This window comes from Temnothorax longispinosus, chromosome 9, assembly GCF_030848805.1.
Source record: "Temnothorax longispinosus isolate EJ_2023e chromosome 9, Tlon_JGU_v1, whole genome shotgun sequence".
Taxonomy (NCBI): Eukaryota; Metazoa; Arthropoda; class Insecta; order Hymenoptera; family Formicidae; genus Temnothorax; species Temnothorax longispinosus.
In genome coordinates this window covers 11,617,555-11,635,124 of record NC_092366.1, presented here as the reverse complement: position 1 = coordinate 11,635,124, position 17,570 = coordinate 11,617,555, and the positions used below count along the sequence as shown (strand labels likewise).

The 17,570-nt window shown below is 38.0% G+C and overlaps 1 protein-coding gene across 1 annotated transcript in view; it reads right to left on the bottom strand.

Moving 5' to 3' along the window:
- Window positions 1-17,570, bottom strand: part of LOC139819413 (FAD synthase) — a 233,604-nt gene that overhangs the window by 37,496 nt on the left and 178,538 nt on the right. The window contains exon 6 of the mRNA XM_071788730.1: window positions 15,347-15,488. Within this exon, the coding sequence (XP_071644831.1) occupies window positions 15,347-15,488 (142 nt within the window). The remainder of the gene's footprint in view (window positions 1-15,346; window positions 15,489-17,570) is intronic.

The window sequence follows — 17,570 nt, the reverse complement described above, 5'->3', positions numbered from 1 at the left end:
TATTGTAAAATTTAAAGCAATAAGATGCCCAATTGTCCGTTGTTTATTAAAAATTGTTATTCTAATGTATCAACTTACATCAGTGCTTTGAAAAGTTATCGTTATACTCGTTATATAGATGGTACCTCCGTATTCTCTTCATGATTTTGTTGAGGTGAATAGTGAATTATCGTAAGTTACTACAGAAGTAACACTCGCGTAAACGTAGTAACATACACACACACACTATCTGTCACGTACTATGTTTACGCGAGCGGTTTACTTCTGTAGTAACTTATACGATAATTCGTCCACGTAAACGGGGATTCTGTAGTAACTTATGATAATTCATCCCGCGTAAACGAGTAAATTATCGTAAGTTACTACAGAAGTAACTTACTACAAAATCCCGTTTACGCGAAGAAAAATCTCGTTTACGCGAAAGAATTATCATAAGTTACTACAGAAGTAACGCTCACGTAAACGTAGTAACAGTTTGATAACTTTTACAAGACAGCATATACGTACATGTACGATTTTGTGGATACACCTTCCTTCTTAAAGATCTTTTCGGCATCAGCTCTCTACGGTCAATACTTATATATATTTCACTATTTGTCACGACGCGGCGACGGTCACGACTATCACACACTTATCCTTTTCTAGGTTATAACTGACTTACGTTTACGCAAGCGTTACTTCTGTAGTAACTTACGATAATTTACTCGTTTACACGGAATAAATTATATCGTAAGTTATTACAAAACACCATTTACGCGAAGGAATTATCGTAAGTTACTAGAAAAGTAACGCTCGCGTAAACAATAATATGACAGCGCGTTGAACCGGCTGAATAAACGCACTATCTGCACTGAGCGCAGAACGTACACGTATGTACGTACAAACCATACAAAGGGCCTAAGCAGAATTGCTGTCTTATAACCTTAAGACGTTCTCTCGTCCTTATACTAGAGAAAATCGATTTTCTTAGGATGTTCTTGAAACTGTGAATATACGTTAATTTAGGTGTGCTTTATGCGTGGTATAAATTTCAGTACCTCTTCCGATATAAAAAATAAAGATACTGAGCCTCAAAGTTTCAAAAAAAATTTTTAAATTTAATTTTTTTTAGTTTTGGCATTTTTTCCTTATAGAACTCGACGAGAGGAGCAACTTTGGACCTTTTGGCCAACTTCGTATCTCTTACCGTTTGGCCTGGAAAACCTTTTCATTAGTAAAAGTTGAAACTTTGAGGCTCAGTATCTTGATTTTTTATACCGGAAGAGGTACTGAAATTTATACCACGCATAAAGCACACCTAAATTAACGTATATTCACAGTTTCAAGAAAATCCTAAGAAAATCGATTTTCTCTAGTATAAGGACGAGAAAACGTCCTTAAGGCTTCTTCTTCTTCTTTTTAAATTTTTATTGGCTCGTGCCTCTTGTCAGAGAGCAATACGGCCAGATTTGTCCACTGTTTGAGTAAAATGTTTGAGAGGTGCGCTACTGGTTTGTTGGTTTTGCCACTTGCAGTGTCTGTCGTAGTCGAGAGGGGAGGACTGTAGGTGGGGGAAAACATGGAGCGGAGTTTCATGGCAGGAGCGCAGCGCGCGAGTTACAAACAGATGCTGGAAGTTTTGCAAAATGACATAATTAGTCAGCATATTTTGTTAGTTGGATTTTTTAGTACAACAAAGATATTTTTGCAACGAGGGCCCTCACTTGAAGAGATCGCAAGGCGTAGCCTTGAGGCCCATCTGGAAGTGAGAGGACAAAAAAAGATTATATGATTTATGTCTTGAACGAGGCCACCGCATGCACATGAACCATCATCTATGATGTTCTTTCTAAATAAGCTATGGTTTAGATTGTAGTGGTTCGCTCGCAGTCGGGAGACCGTGACTATAGTTTTGCGTTTGAGCTCTCGTTTATAGTACCATGGTTTCGGGGTATTGACATAGATATTGTTAAAGAAATGATTGCCTTCATTACGAGCGCGAATAAATAAGTAGTTGTGGAATTCGATTGTTTGCTTTTCTCTTTCTTGAGAGAACAGATCTGAGTGAGGAATTTTAAATGTTGGCGTTTCGACCCCCGAGCGGATGGCTTCGCGAGCCAGACCGTCAGCAGTTTCGTTGCCTAGGATTCCTTTGTGAGAGGGGATCCAAATAAGATGAATTTCCTTGCCCTGATCGCGAGCGTTGATAATTTTTTATTTGATGAGAGGGATAAGATAGTTGGAGTGGCAGGTGGCAGGTAACCGGGTTGCAGAGAGCCTCGATAACGCTCTTGGAATCGGATATGATGACAAATTTAGAAAAGCTAAGGTCGAAGGTGAGTAAAATAGCGTTATAAATGGCCCACGCTTCAGCGGTGAAAATTGAAACGCGCGACGGGAGCTTGAATTTGAGGCTTTTTTGGAGTTAAGGGGAATAACATGAGGCCCCAACCCAGCTGTACGTGTCTATTTTTGATCCGTCAGTGTAAAAAAGGATGGAGTCTTTGATAACCAAGCTAAAAGCTTGTAGAATGACGCTTTGCCCTGTGGATCTGGGGATATTACTGATTGTATCGATAAAAACGGAGTCAGGGTAGTAAACGCTAGGAGAAAACAGAATAGTCTCATAAAAGTGTTGGAAAGGGGGAGGGGCTACAGCGGAGTGAATAATAGGCTGGAGAGCTTTAATGGAGAGGAAGGATTTGAATAGGGGGAACTTATTCCGACAATACTCTAGATTTTGGGGGCTGTCTTGGGAAGAAATTAAGAGCTGGTACATTGCTTCCGTTACAGGGTGATTGGTTATGGAAAGCGTTTTTAGAGCGTTTTCAGATATTTGTTGGCCAAGAGTTGTAATCGTATTTTAAGGGGAGGTTTCTTTGCCTCGGCAAGCATGGTATTAATTGGGGTGGATATTCTATAGCCCAAGCAGGCTCGAATAGCCTTGTTCTGGATGATTTCCAGTCGGTGGAATTTGGGAGTTGATCTGAGAGCGAAGATGTGTGAAGCGTATTCGATTGATCCTCGCAAAACAGCACAATAAATGTTGAGTAGGAGCTGAGGGTGTGACCCCCACCACACCCCACGCAAGGCAGAGACGACATCTGCTATCTTCCTGGCCCTGTTGACCACTGCATCCATATGCAGATTCCCTGTTAGTTTGGGGTCAAGTATGACACCCAAGAATCTGACCGAATTAGCAGGAGAGATGGAATCACAGCCGATTTGAATTTTAAAACTTCTCACATTAAGGATGGCTTTCCGAGAGAAGATCATCATTTGAGTTTTGGAAGTGGAGATTTTCATCCACGGTTGTAGAGATATGTTCGAATGTTAGTAATCGAATTTTCGAGCCATTTGATCGCCTTGGAGATGCGCTTGGATGAGGCGTAAATAACGATGTCATCGGCAAACTGTAGAATCTTGAATTTTGGATGGAGTAAAGAGGCGACGTTACGCAGGTAAAAGTTGAAAAGGAACGGGCTGAGGATCCTTGTGGGGTGCCTTTACGAGAAATATGGGGAGGGGTGGGTTTTCCTTGAATAACAAATTGAACGAGCCTTTCCTTAATGAGGTTTTGAACAAACTGGCATGTGTTGTTTGGAAAACCAGTTTGAATCATGTCGTTAATCAAAATGCTAGGGACTACGTTATCGAATGCACTTTGATATCTATGAAAAGAGCGACTGTAGCATTCCCAAGGAGATTGTTGTTGTGAATCTCGGATGTTAGGATGGTTAAATTATCGGAGCAGGAGCGGTATTTTCGGAATCCGAATTGATGTTCAGGTATGAGATTGGAAGTGCCAGATTCTGCACTCCAGTGAAAGCGGCTTAAAATCATCTTTTCGGTCAATTTAAGCACGCATGAGGTCAAAGCTATAGGACGGACGCCCCTACCATGAGGCTTTGGAATCAAGTAAACCAATGAGTGGAGCCAAGAGTCGGGAAAAACGCCCTCGGCAAAGATGTTGTTGAGAATTCTGAGGAGGACCTTTTTTAAGGAGAGGGGAAGAGCTTTGAGTATCTTATAATCAAATCTGTCGATGCCGGGACTAAAGAAGCTTTTGGAGGAGTTGAGTGCTTGATGAAATTCTGAGTATGAAAAGGGTCTGTCGATCCAGTTTAGAGATGGGTTGCCAAGAGCGGGGTTTTCATTTGGTAATTTCTTGGGCTCCTCCGAGCAGGCGGGAGGGCAGATGTTCGCCATTGTTTCCTCGAGAAGATTGTCATCTGCTGGAGGAGCAGCACCAGTAGTATCTAGCTTTCGGTTCCGAAATCTTTTAATCATCTTCCATATGGAAGGGGTAGGGGTCTTGTAGTCGAGGGAGCTACAGTATTTCTTCCACCCTTCCCTTTTAGCTGTCCTGAGAGTTTTCCTAGTTAATGCGATCTGTTTGCGATACATATGATAGTTAAAAACCGTGGGGTTTTTCCTATAAGTACGGCAGGCTATTTTCCGTTCTCTCACTGCATTGGTGCATTCATCATTCCACCAGGGAGAAGGAGGAGGTCTGTTTGCTTTGAGATTGCTGTATTTAGTAGATGCCGGGTTACGGGTTGTAGATAAGGAGTTGATGGTTTCGTGAAGGAGATCGAAGAAAGTGTCGTATTGTGCGAGCGGTTGATTGTCCGCAATATCGAGCACGCGAGATTCTATCAAATTGGCCCGGGCCATCAGGGCTTGAGTAAAGTTCTTAAATTAGTCGCGAGAGAATTTGAATCTGTGTGAGAAAATGTTATTAGTTTTAATTTTTTAGTTTACCGTGACCTCGATAGGGCGATGATCACTGCTACGGGTATCTTGGAGGACCTTGACGTTGAGCAAGGTGGAAAATGCTGAGGAGGCGATGGCTAGATCTATGAGGGATGGGGAGATGCCTGGAGGGGGGATAAAAGTAACGGTATCCGGATTGAGCAACATAAAAGGGAACCTGTCTAGAAGATCCATGATAACACGTCCCGCGGGGTTGGAAGTCGTAGCTCCCCAATACGGATGATGCGCGTTAAGGTCTCCAAGGATAAGAGAATAGGGGTAAGAATTTGCGAGGTCAAAGATTCTCTGCCAAGAACCCTGAGGACAGGGTCCACCAGGATGTCTGTATAAGCCAAGGAGAGCCGAGCTGACACCATCTATGTGTACATTAACTCCAATTGCTTCTATAGTTTTGTCAGAGTCTAAAATGTTAGTTAAATTGATGCGGGAAAAGGTTATATTATTTCTGATAAGGAGGGCAACGCCCTGAGTGCCCACGTCACTATCTCTACAAATCACAGTGAAGCCAAAGAATGAGAATGAATGATGAGGCTTGAGGAGGGTTTCAGCCAGGAAAATTACATCGTATGTCTCACACATTTGCTCGATGTCCGGTTTTTTGTGGAGTGCTCCCCTACAATTCCAGTATAGGATGCTGAATCCAAGGGGAGAGCTCTGCCTGGGGGGTTCGGGAGACATTTAGACACCGTAAATGCCCCGAATTATGGTACATAATTGAAGTACCTTGTTATATAATTGAGATTCTTTGATGGCTGGGAAAAATTCGGCTAATTGATAAATGAAATCGATGATGGTCTTAATAAGAAAAGAGACAGGTTCAAGGAGGGGGGTCTAGGTCGGGATTTTGATCGTTTGGCGAGGACTCCTGTCCTGGGGATTTGCCAAATACCAACACGGGATTGTTTGATCCAGTGTTTGGATTCCTGCCATTGGAAGAGACAAGGCATGCATTGTGTGCTTGGTGTAGATCTTGATTTTTAGTTTAAGTACCATCAGTCTGTTTGCGAGAAAAAGGATTAAGCGTAGGGCTTCGTCCTTTGTATGAGCTAAAATTATTTTTGTTATTGGATCCATTACGAAAAATGCCGGCGTAGGAAGTAAAAGAATTGGACGGAGAGCTACTAAGGGAGGAAGAGGGTTCAAAATTGAATCTAATATTTTTGGGAGAGCGCTCAGAGCTGGTGTTACTAGATAACGAGGGAAATGAATTAGAGGAACCAAAATCTGGAGGCAGGGAATGACTCTTTTCGACTCGATTGCGGGCCTCAAGGTAAGGAATATTTTCGGTAGACGCAATATATACGATTTGCTTTTGTTTTATGTAAACGGGGCAAGACGGAAAGGTTGGCAGATGCTCACCCTTACAATTAATGCAGTGAGGGGGTAAGGTCTTTCTAGGGCACTCCTCTTTGTCATCGTGTTTGGTTTGCGAACATTTATTGCATCGCGCTTTGCTGCGACAGTTAGTGCTAATATGACCGAAACGGTAACAAGAATAACAGATTTGAACCGGTGGTACATAAGAAATTACCTCTAGTTTGGTTTTAAATAATGCAATTTCTGTGGGAAGAAATTGGCCCTCGAATTTTATCATTATGGTTTTGGAAGGTTCAAAGAGAGATTTACCGTCTTTAATGACACAGCGATTGAGACGTTGTACGGAAATGATCTTAATGAAAGATTCGAGTTCGGAAAGTATTTCGTTATCGGAGAAACAAAGAGGAATGCCCCTGATAAGAGCAACGCGCATGATTTTATAAGAGGGTATAGACACAACTAGGTTATATTTTTTCAAAGACGGATGACCGATGGCCCGATTGGCAGCTTGGTATGTTTCAAATTGCGCCCTTACTTTATTGCTGCCAATGGTGCGAATCTCCGTGACATTCTCCTCAAGAGAACCGCTGATTATCTTGGAGATTAAAAGCGAATCTACGTAATTATTCACCCGGCATAAAAAAAATTATTTTTATTGAAATTTTATTACTATTTTATAACTAAATTTGTTTTTTAAGATGCAGTCTATGATTATAAATATTTTCTCATATTTGAAAAACACACTTACCTTGGTGGGATTCGAACTCGGGACCTCTGGATCGTGAGCCAACTGCCTTACGTGGTAGACTACTTCTTAACTTGATGTGTTATATATAGTCTACATACGTCATAACCAGCGCAAATATATAATTTTTTAAAAATCATCTTAAAAAACAAATTCAGTTTAAAAACTGATTATTATTATAGTATAACACATAACTTTTGTATTTTTACGACATAATAAAATTCTTCAATTTTAAAATGTCTCACTATCATTTTCATTAATTATTCATTAAAACGTTCCATTTAGCTATATTAATTGCGATTGACAACATCAATGTTTCCTGAGATTGATAAATTAATAAATTATCTGTCAGTAGAACAGTGAAAATATCTACGCAAAATCTACATTGATACTACGTGGATGAGATACTTTGATTTTATCGATGGAAAAGAAACGTTGAATCCACGCGGATAAGGTACTTCGATTTTGGCGATGGAAAAGAAACGTTGAATCCACGCGGATAAGGTACTTCGATTTTGGCGATGGATAAGAAACGTTGAATCTACGTGGATAAGATACATCGATTTTAACGATAGAAAAGAAACGTTGAATCCACGCGAATAAGGTTCTTCGATTTTGACGATGAAAAAGAAACGTTGAATCTACGTGGATAACTCGTGGATGAATCTCCATCCACGTATTACGTAGATTCGACGCAGATGCGACGTACCAGTTTTACTGGGGATTTGGACTTTGCATCGCAATATCTCCGCTCGTAGGGCACGTAACGGAAAATAAAGACTCTTATTATATAAATCGACCTCAAGCTATCGATCAAGCCTGCTTATAGAACTTGATCCGTTCACTCGTTATTGAGATCTCAAAATCTCGGGTACTCGCAACTCGTGCGTTTGCGTAAATGAGTCACGGTGCGTCTCGCTCCGCGCGTACTTGGCGCGAGACACTACCGTGTCTCTTGATATATTTTCAAATGTTATTTTTTAAGCGTGCCACTTTATTATAAGAGTGGACTTCACGATATAACTGATACAAAAATTGTGTCGCTCCGAGACAGCGTCGCGCGAGAATAGCGCGAGACACTGTCGTGTCTTTCTGATGCCGTTCTTATAACACTGTCAAATTTTAAATACGAGAAACAGATCACATCGAATGCCATCATCTATCGGATACTTTGAGATGCAATATTCTGATCTAATCATATATAATCTTATATGACTATATCATTTCATATACGATTATATTATTTTTAGTTTAAATTATAAGGTATGTTTGCAAAATAATACAATTAATATATTTGTTTATAAGAACTATAATATATTATTATATAACAGTTTTTTTCACGAATTATTACTGGTAATTTTACTGTTTACGAAAATATTTAATAAAAATTAATATGTCAATTTAAAAAATTAAGTATCTTATGCAAAATTAGAAAAAAAAGAAAACTTAAAACAACATATATAAGCAATGAGAAGTGCCGTTTTCGGTCAAAGCGGATCTTGATGTTTAATAATATTTCACAATATCAATTATTATTAAATACATGTTTCAGTTTTTTAAATTTGCACTACTGCGTGCCAATATGGACTTTGTCGGACTTACAACGCAATTGTGTAAATTGAAACTAAAAATAATATATTTTATATTAATTTGATATTGTCAAGTAAAATAATATACTAGAAGCATATTTATAACAGTTATACATAGATAGATCCATTATAGAGTATATATTCATATATGATTATTATCTTTAACCTTATAAATATACTTTTACATGATCACACATGATAATATACTAGTATATAAAACCATATATGACTATATAAAGTTACACTTAAAGAGATTTAGCCATATAATATTGTTCAAGATTATATTTCCATTTCTTATATGACCATATATAATTATATATTTACTAATATGAACAAATAAGAGGTATTTTTTTCCGAGTATATAATCATATATGCTTATATGGCCATATATAATAATATACTCTCATATATGGCCATATAATATTGTTTAAGATTATATTTTCCATTTCTTATATGATCATATATAATCATATTTCTAGATACTAATATACATTAATATGAATAAATAAAAGGTTTTTTTTCCCGGGAGATCTGAAGGATGGTTACCACCAGGTGGAAATTCATCCCGAAGACACAAAGTATTTTTCGTTCGCCACTTATGATGGCCAGTACGAATACGTCTATATGCTTTTTGGATTTGGCGAATCAGGAGCCGAATTTTACAAACGATTAAAGAATCTCCCTGATTTAGCGACCTTAATACGCTTACGAAAAATTATATTGTATATGGATGACATCCTTATAGTTTGAGATCAATCTTGATAAGTGTCAATTTTTTAAATTAAAAATTGAGTTTTAGGGTATATTGTGTCGGCCAACAGTATAACAATTAGCGAAAGACACACAGACGTAATTCAAAAGTTTCCTGTCCCAGGAAAGGTGTTAGATGTACAGCGATTTTTGGGTTTGACTAACTATTTTAGAAGGTTCATTCAAAACTATGCGAGTAAGGCGAAGCCTTTAACTAACTTGCTACGTAAATCAAGTAAATTCATTTTCGGTGAAGATTGCAGACAAGCTTTCGAATCTCTGAAAAAAGATTTAATCTCCTACCCGGTGTTAAGACTTTACGATTCCAATGCTGAGACACAACTGCATACCGATGCAAGTCATGTAGCCATGGATGCTATTTTACTGCAAAAGCAGAATGATGCTGTTGATGATTTCGCTCCGGTGGCTTACTTTAGCCAAGCGACAAACAAGGCTGAAGCCGATTATCATAGTTTTGAACTTGAGATGTTAGCTATAGTAAAGTCAGTCGAAAGATTTCATATTTATCTTTACGGGTTAAAGTTCACGATCGTAACGGATTGTCAAGCGTTAGTTTATGCTGTAAATAAAGCTCATTTAAACCCAAGGATTGCCCGTTGGACTCTACGCATTCAAGCAGATTATGATTTCAAAATCGTCCATCGCGCGGGCGGAAAAATGGCGCATGTAAATGCTCTTAGCCGTATCGTGACATACATCGATTCAATGCCTGTAGAGAGAGAGCTTGAGTACAAACAGTTAACGGACGCTAAGCTGAAGAGTATCGCCGAAAAGTTAGAGTTTAAGGAGAACGATAAGTTTGAGCTTATCGAAGGACTAGTTTATAGAAAGGGTTCGGACAAACCACGGTTCGTAGTTCCGGATTCTATGGTCAGTAATGTGATACGAGTGTACCACGATAACATGGCGCACTGCGGAGCGGAAAAAACCGTCCAAGGCATTATGGCAAATTATTGGTTTCCGTCCATGCATAAAAAGGTTCGAGATTATATATAAGACTGCCTAATATGTCTGATGTCAAACATGTCGGTAAATTCTCTCGAAGGTGAATTGCAGACAACGGATGCCCCTTCGGCTCCTTTCCAAATATTGCATACCGATCATTACGGTCCCTTAATAGAATCAACTGGTGGTTATAAGCATGTCCTCCTAGTGGTTGACGCATATACGCGGTACATTGGTTGTTCCCAGTGAAAACCACCAATTCAAAAGAGGCGATTAAACAATTTGATAGTCTATTTCATATATTCGGTAATCCAAATGAAATAGTGTCTAATAGAGGAACTGCTTTTACCTCGCACGAATTTTCCGAGTTCTTAAATTCCAATAACATCAAGCATCGTATAAGGTAGCGGTGGCGGCACCTTTGGGCAAATGGTTTAGTTGAGAGGATAAACAAGTTTTTGAAATCTTCCTTAAGAAAACTGGTCGAAGAACCTCGTAAATGGAAGGAATGTCTGAGTACAGTTCAGTACGTAATAAATAACACGTATCATTCTTCTCTTAAAAGTTCTCCCTCAAAACTACTCCTAGGTTATGACCAGCGCAGTCACGTGGATGCTAAACTGGTAGAGCATCTCAACCAATTAGCGAAAATTGAATTCAATTTTGAAGCTTATTGTGATTCAGTTCGCGAGGCAGCAGTAGACTCTGCCGAGTGTATTAAAAATTATAATAAGATACCTATATTACGATAAACTGCACAAAAAGCCCACTGAATATAATACAGGTGACCTGGTGATGATTCGTGATACGGTCGTCAGACCTGGAGAAGATAAAAAGTTGAAACCTTCTTATAAAGGTCCTTACCGGATTGCAAAAGCTTTGAATAAAAATCGTTATGTAGTGGAGAGTGTTCCAAGTTTCGATATTACTTCTCGCCCTTACAATTCGATATTATCGTCAGATTGCCTGAAACCATGGATCAGGGCGATTAATCCCAACAATCCGACAAAAGTTGAAAATATTCTGTCTAGCGTATAAGTTTATTCGTATCAAGTTAGTATAAGTTATGCTGCGAAGTTTGCTAAACGTGGCTTCAATGTTTTGTGTTCTCATTACCAAAGATGGTTGTGAAATCATTCATTCTTTTAAGTTCAAATTATGTGATAAATGCGACACAGTGTTAGTCGAAATATAGCGATATTTAATAAGTAAGTTGTGTTGTAAAAGCCGGATTACATTCGGGTCGAATGTTATTTCAGGCTGGCCGATCTGTAAGAAATCAAAGGCGCGCCTATCCCGTGGTGACTCCACATGCTGCGTGCGAGCGTCGCGGTAACTACGCCGACGAGAGGCGCTAACGTCAGCGCTGCCAATGCGCGATCGCGAATAGTGTGATTGGTTGGTGATGTCACGAGATGTTCACGTGAAGTATGTAACGGTCGTCGTGCAAGTGTGTTACGGCGCGGTCGAAATGAGTAAAGAGTTCGATTTAAGTATCCGAAGGGATCGGTCGTGCGTCGGAGGGCTCATGCCTCTGTAATTCTATCCCGACGTATTGATTCGAGATTCGTAAGTTCGTGCAATGGACTTCGCGGTAATGTATCGGAAGAAATATAAATCGAAGTGAACGGCGTAAACCTTGTCTTCTTTTCCCACATCACTATCCTCGTCTTCCTTACGTATCAAACGCGGGGTCTGATATTAATTACTACCCGTGTTACGTTGATAAGTTTGTCGCGCACATTCCATCGGGAATATTAACAACAGTGAGACATTTACAGTAGTACTATAATACGTTTTGAAATAGGTCAAAGAGTTACGTGCAGGAATTACGTAAATAAACCAAAATGGCGTTTCAGTAGAATTAAAGAAATGCTAGGGAAGTTACATTATTTGATTCGTTTGGATAAGATTGGAAACGTCATGTTAATCAAATCCGTAAAATTGGAGAAGCTACGCCAAGCGATGAACAGGATGATTTAGATTTTGGTCCTTTATCTCAAATAGAGGAGGGAGAAAATGATGAGACTCCTATGCAGGACCAAGAAGTTGAAGGTTCTTCACAAGAGCAATCTTTTTATAAGGATGCCTGTGAACAGCCGTAAGAGCAGATTATACGTAGATCCGAGCGTGCGCGTAAAAAGCCAAATTATTTGGATGATTATTATTTGCCTAAAAATGTTCATTTGATTTGTTGAGATTTTGTAATATGACTCAACCTACAACTGTTTAATTCATTTCTTTTCATTCCATTATTGGCTATGTATTGGTATTTATTTCCTTAAGAAGGGGAAATGAATATTTCCTTGTCAAGGCTTAAAAATTTTGATATTTGACACAAAATTTTTGAGAATTTTTTTAGATTTCTAAATTGTAGTATCGATATGTCGGTTTAAAAAATTATAACTAAATCAATTTTATAAAAAAAATTTTTTTTTTAATCTGACAAGTGCATGTTAAAGTTGGAATAATAACATAAAAAATCGTCAACCAAATTCGAGAGGTCCAGGGTCAAACCCAGGTCGATTTGGCATGGAATGCCCCATATATATATCATTTATAATCGACTACATGATCATATTAACTCTATCAACACTTTAAGAGCAGTAGGTATTTGATAAAACTTTTATATATTGTAAATGTCTCGATAAGTTTTAACTTTAGACCCATCATGATTTAATACTTCTTTATTCAGCATTTTGTGCTCTCTCGACTTCCACAAAAAAATATAGAATGTCCTATTTAGAAAATACAAAATAATTTTCACTACTTGATATGCAAACAGTACAGGAAAAAAATTATAATACAGTAGAACCTCGATTATTCGAGGTAGTGCGGACCGAGCATACATCGGATAATCGAAAACTCGGATAATCCGGAAGAATATAGTAAAGACTGTTAACATTAAAAATATATAGATATTTATTCAAAACATACATAATTTTACATAGTAGAACATATTGTTCATTTATATCGCTCATAAATAATACTATAATTCTTAATTTTTTGATAACATAAAGTCATTAATACGGGATTACTTTAATTTATTCATTCTTTCTTTAGCTGCGGTATCTCTCAGTCGTTTCATCAATAATAATTCACTTGGAGTAGCTTCGGATTTTTCTTCGACGTACTCTAGAGCGTTTAGTCCTTCTTCGTGGCTGATGCATTCTTTGGCCGGTGTATCCTCATTGTCAAATTCACTTTTGTTTCTTGAATTGATGAGTTCAACAATTTCATCGTCATTTAGCTCATGTTCACGGTCATCAGCATTAGCCCATTTATCGTACTTTTCAACATTAGCACAATCAGGGATCATCAAAATCATACTATGTAAATCTACATCGTCTTGAAATTCATCGCTTTGTATATCGGGAACCAAACTTTTAGACCATGATTTCTGTAGTGTGGGTGTCGCAATAGCATTCCAATCTTGATCGAGCTGACCAATAAATAACGTCTTTAATATTAATCTCAATCAAAACTTCCTAAGTGTCTCATTAAGATTATTTTTTTCTAGAATTGACTGAAAAAGAAAACGTCGGTAATGACGTTTCAGTGTTTCCAGTACTCCTTGATCTATTGGTTGTCTAATAACGGTCACGTTTGGTGGAAAAAATTTTACAATAATGTTTCCACTTCTAAGATTTGAGTCATTTGGGTTTTCTGGGGAGTCCATTCTTTTTCAAAAATGTTTCAGCTGAAGGAACACAAATTGGTCAAAAAACAATTTTTTAAAAAGATCGCTACTCATCCAAGCATTTTGCTGCGCATAATACGCAGGCAAAGCTTCATGGTTAATGTTTTTAAGTGCTCTCAGTTTAGCCGACTTCCCAATTAACATCAGTGGAAGTTTATGTTTTCTTTCCTGATGCATTGCTACATGCTAAAATAGTACATCTGTCTTTATTCTTCTTATATCCCAGAGCAGCTGCTTCATCTCTTGAAATTAATGTTTTGGAAGGCATCATTTTATAATTTAGGCCAGTTTCATCACAGTTGTAAATTTGATCTTTTGTATATCCTTCTTCTGCTACGAGCTTTTGAAATTTTTCTTTAAACTTATTCATTTCACCTTTATTAGCTGATAATTTTTCGCCGCAGATATTCATCTGACGTGTCTTTTCACACCGTGTCTTTTCTTCCACCTCTCTAGCCAACCACTGCTTACTGTAAAAGTGTCGCTTTCGTTAGGAAAATGTTTTGCTAGCATCATAGCTTTTTCTTGTAAAATTGGACCTGATCTAGAGAAATAAAGATACGTATATGAGATCAATCTAAGATTGTTAATATAACAATTGTTATTTTAATTATTGATATTCACTTAGGAAATAAGAGTTTTATACTTAATATGGAAGTCCCTTTTTTTTCATCTGTGTAAACCATAAGAATAACGCACTGTCGATTTTATTATACTCTGCTAATTTCATAGTTTTACGGTTTGTCTTAACGTCGCATTCAGTCGCAAATTGTTGTAATTTTTGCCGATTTCGTCACCAATCACCGACGGTTGTCTCTCCAACTCCACATTCAGCTGCTTCAGTTCGAGTTTTTTCACTCTTATCCAACCTACTTATGGTTTCTAATTTCTGCTGCACGGTTACAACTCTTCTTCGTTTTTGAGACATTGTGATGCTTTAATTACTTACTTATCTCGGACGCATTCCACGAATGTGTGAGCAAACAGACAAACGTGCGATAGCGATATAAACACAGATATAAACAAAAGCTCGAAAATACCGGTTATAAGCGATGACGATACAGGCGAATTGAAGCAGATTTAGAAGAGACATAAGAAATATACATAAACGGACGCTCACGCCTCGGATAATACGGAAACTTCCGATGGGACAAGCACCTCGGATAATGCGGAGTGTCGGATAATCGGAGCTCGGATAATCAAGGGTCTACTGCAATGTTCGTTGTAATGGCTCGCACAATTTTTGAGATATTTGCCACAATTTAAAAAATGGCTTTAAAAAACATTTATATGTTTTACGTAAATTACAATTTATAGTCTAAAAAAATTAAAATTATTTTTTTCGTAAAAAATTCAAGATTTAAATTCTTTTTAGATTTAAATTTCTCCTCCCCTCTTCTTTCCTTCCCCATCTTCCTCTCAATTCCTTCCTCCTTCCTTTTTCTTTACTCCCTCTTTTCCTCTGTGTGGATAAGAGAGAGTGTAAAATACATACATTCTATCATTATTTAACGGAGCTCTTACCTCTGGAAAGGAATCCTCAATTATATATAAGCATAATAAGGACGAAATGTTACGCAATTTAGCGATGGTAGCAGCTAAATGCAAAACTACTGTGCAATCCTTACCACCATTGAAACTAATGAAAACTTCATTTGGATTATATCTATAAAAAACATATACATATATTTTTTTATAGATAGTATGTACAACTATATACTTGTATTTACAGATGTAGTCAGTGGAATAAGAGCGTGTTATTCATAATTCCGTTAATAGATGTCGCATGAGTAAAACTTTTGGATGTTAATGTTGGCCATACAGTAGGCTAAAATACTTTGAAAGTTAGGTTCAGTTTATTGTGTGACAACTGAATGTGAACAAAATGAGTGCAGCGTACGCTAGTCGTTTTGAAGCAGTATTTATGTAGTCACCTATAAGGACCAAAATGTCATATATAGCTGCTGTCCGTTACATGAGAAAGTCTCAGCAGTTTGTCGTAAAATATGGGTGAAACGATCGAAGAGACAAAAAGTATCGACGATCTGCCTGAAAGAGGCCGCTTTTAAAGCCAACAATTCGCTGCTTTAAATGACTTTTCTTCGTTCATACATGTATTATTTCCACATACATATTTAGTCGTTTATGCCTTCCAATACTCAAAATAACTGCTATATTTTCCAAATTTTTTTGTTAATAATTTTTTAACGAATAACGAGCAACGGCTAAAACCTTCTGAAGGTCACTCGGGGTCATGACCTTTTTTTTTATAACGGGGGGAAATCCACACGGATACCCCCTCCCCCGGGGTGTGGAGGGCGGTTATGTGGGACTTTAACCCACTAAAAACCCCCTCGAATGTTCCTCACGGCGCTTTTTGACAACATATATCAAGGTCATTGAAATCGGTGAGGTTGCCCTTAATCTTAAGATTAACCGGTATTTTTGGCGAAGAACACGGCAAAAATAGTAAAAAAAATTTCCGACAAAAAAAATTTTCCGAGGTTCACCCCACCCGAACCGGAGGTTTATCATTTGTACGGTTCGGGTTTTCAACTTTCTACGCAAACGGAGATCCATCTCCACCCAACCCTGCCTGCGAGGAAGAGGTGGTAGCCCCTCCCCCCCTATATGTGTACTGTCTATACACACAATCAAAGTATTATTTAAGAAGAATTATTTATTTTTAACTTTAATACTGTATATCTCAAAAACTAGAGCAATTAGCAATATAAGACCTGTATAATTTTTTTTAGCATAAAAAATACTATCAGAAACCATCGTCAAATCAAGAGGCCGAAGTTATCGTAATCGTGCCCAAAAAGGGTACAGATGTAAGTCTGAGAATGACTAAACGTCCTAAACGTCGATTACTTGCTTCTGGTTACGACTGGCGAAGTACAAGAATCAAACTGTTTTTAAAGCCATTATACGTGGAAAAACGTCTAAAGCTACCCACACAGCAAAATATATCTGAGATATAGCCAGATATCTTTATGCCTACAATTTTAAGTCAAATCTGAGGTATCTTATTTTCAGATATTTAAAAAATATCTACAGGACATCATTACTCGATATCACATTATATCTTTGAAAAAGACATCTCTGCAACATTTGCATTCGAATATATGGCCGATTCATAGTTATATAGCTCTTATATTTTATAAAGATCAACTCAAGTTTATTCGTAGCCAATAAAACAATTTTAGAGAACTTGGACGCCGTACTGATTCGTCCCGGCAAAAGCCAGACGCCGCGCCGTGAAGAAACTTCGAAAATTTTCACTCGGTTGGCGTCGTAGGTAACGACCGCGTCGCGAAAGCAACTCGCCGCAAGGGGACTTTGAAAACTTTTGCTGAGACTGCGCCGGAGGTAACGACCGCGGCGCGAAATCAACATGCCGTGAGGGGACTTAGCAAATTTTTGCTCGGGCGAGTGCTAGTAACATGGACTGCCGCAACGCGGCTACATGCCCCAGTACCTTCTCGTAAGCAAAAATCCTTACGCACTAGAGTAAAAGGCGAGCCTGTGAGATACTTGGCTCTAATATTTTTCGTGATACCTCCGAGATATCATACAGAGATGGCAAAATGCAAAATATTGGAATAGTATCAAAGCATAATTTTGAATTTATTGCAAGTTCTTATGAAAATAACTTCTTTTATATTTGAAGAAGGACTCAGAATTGGTGACATAAAAATAAATTTCTTATGAACTCTTAAGAATCATTTTAGAAGAGAGAATAAAT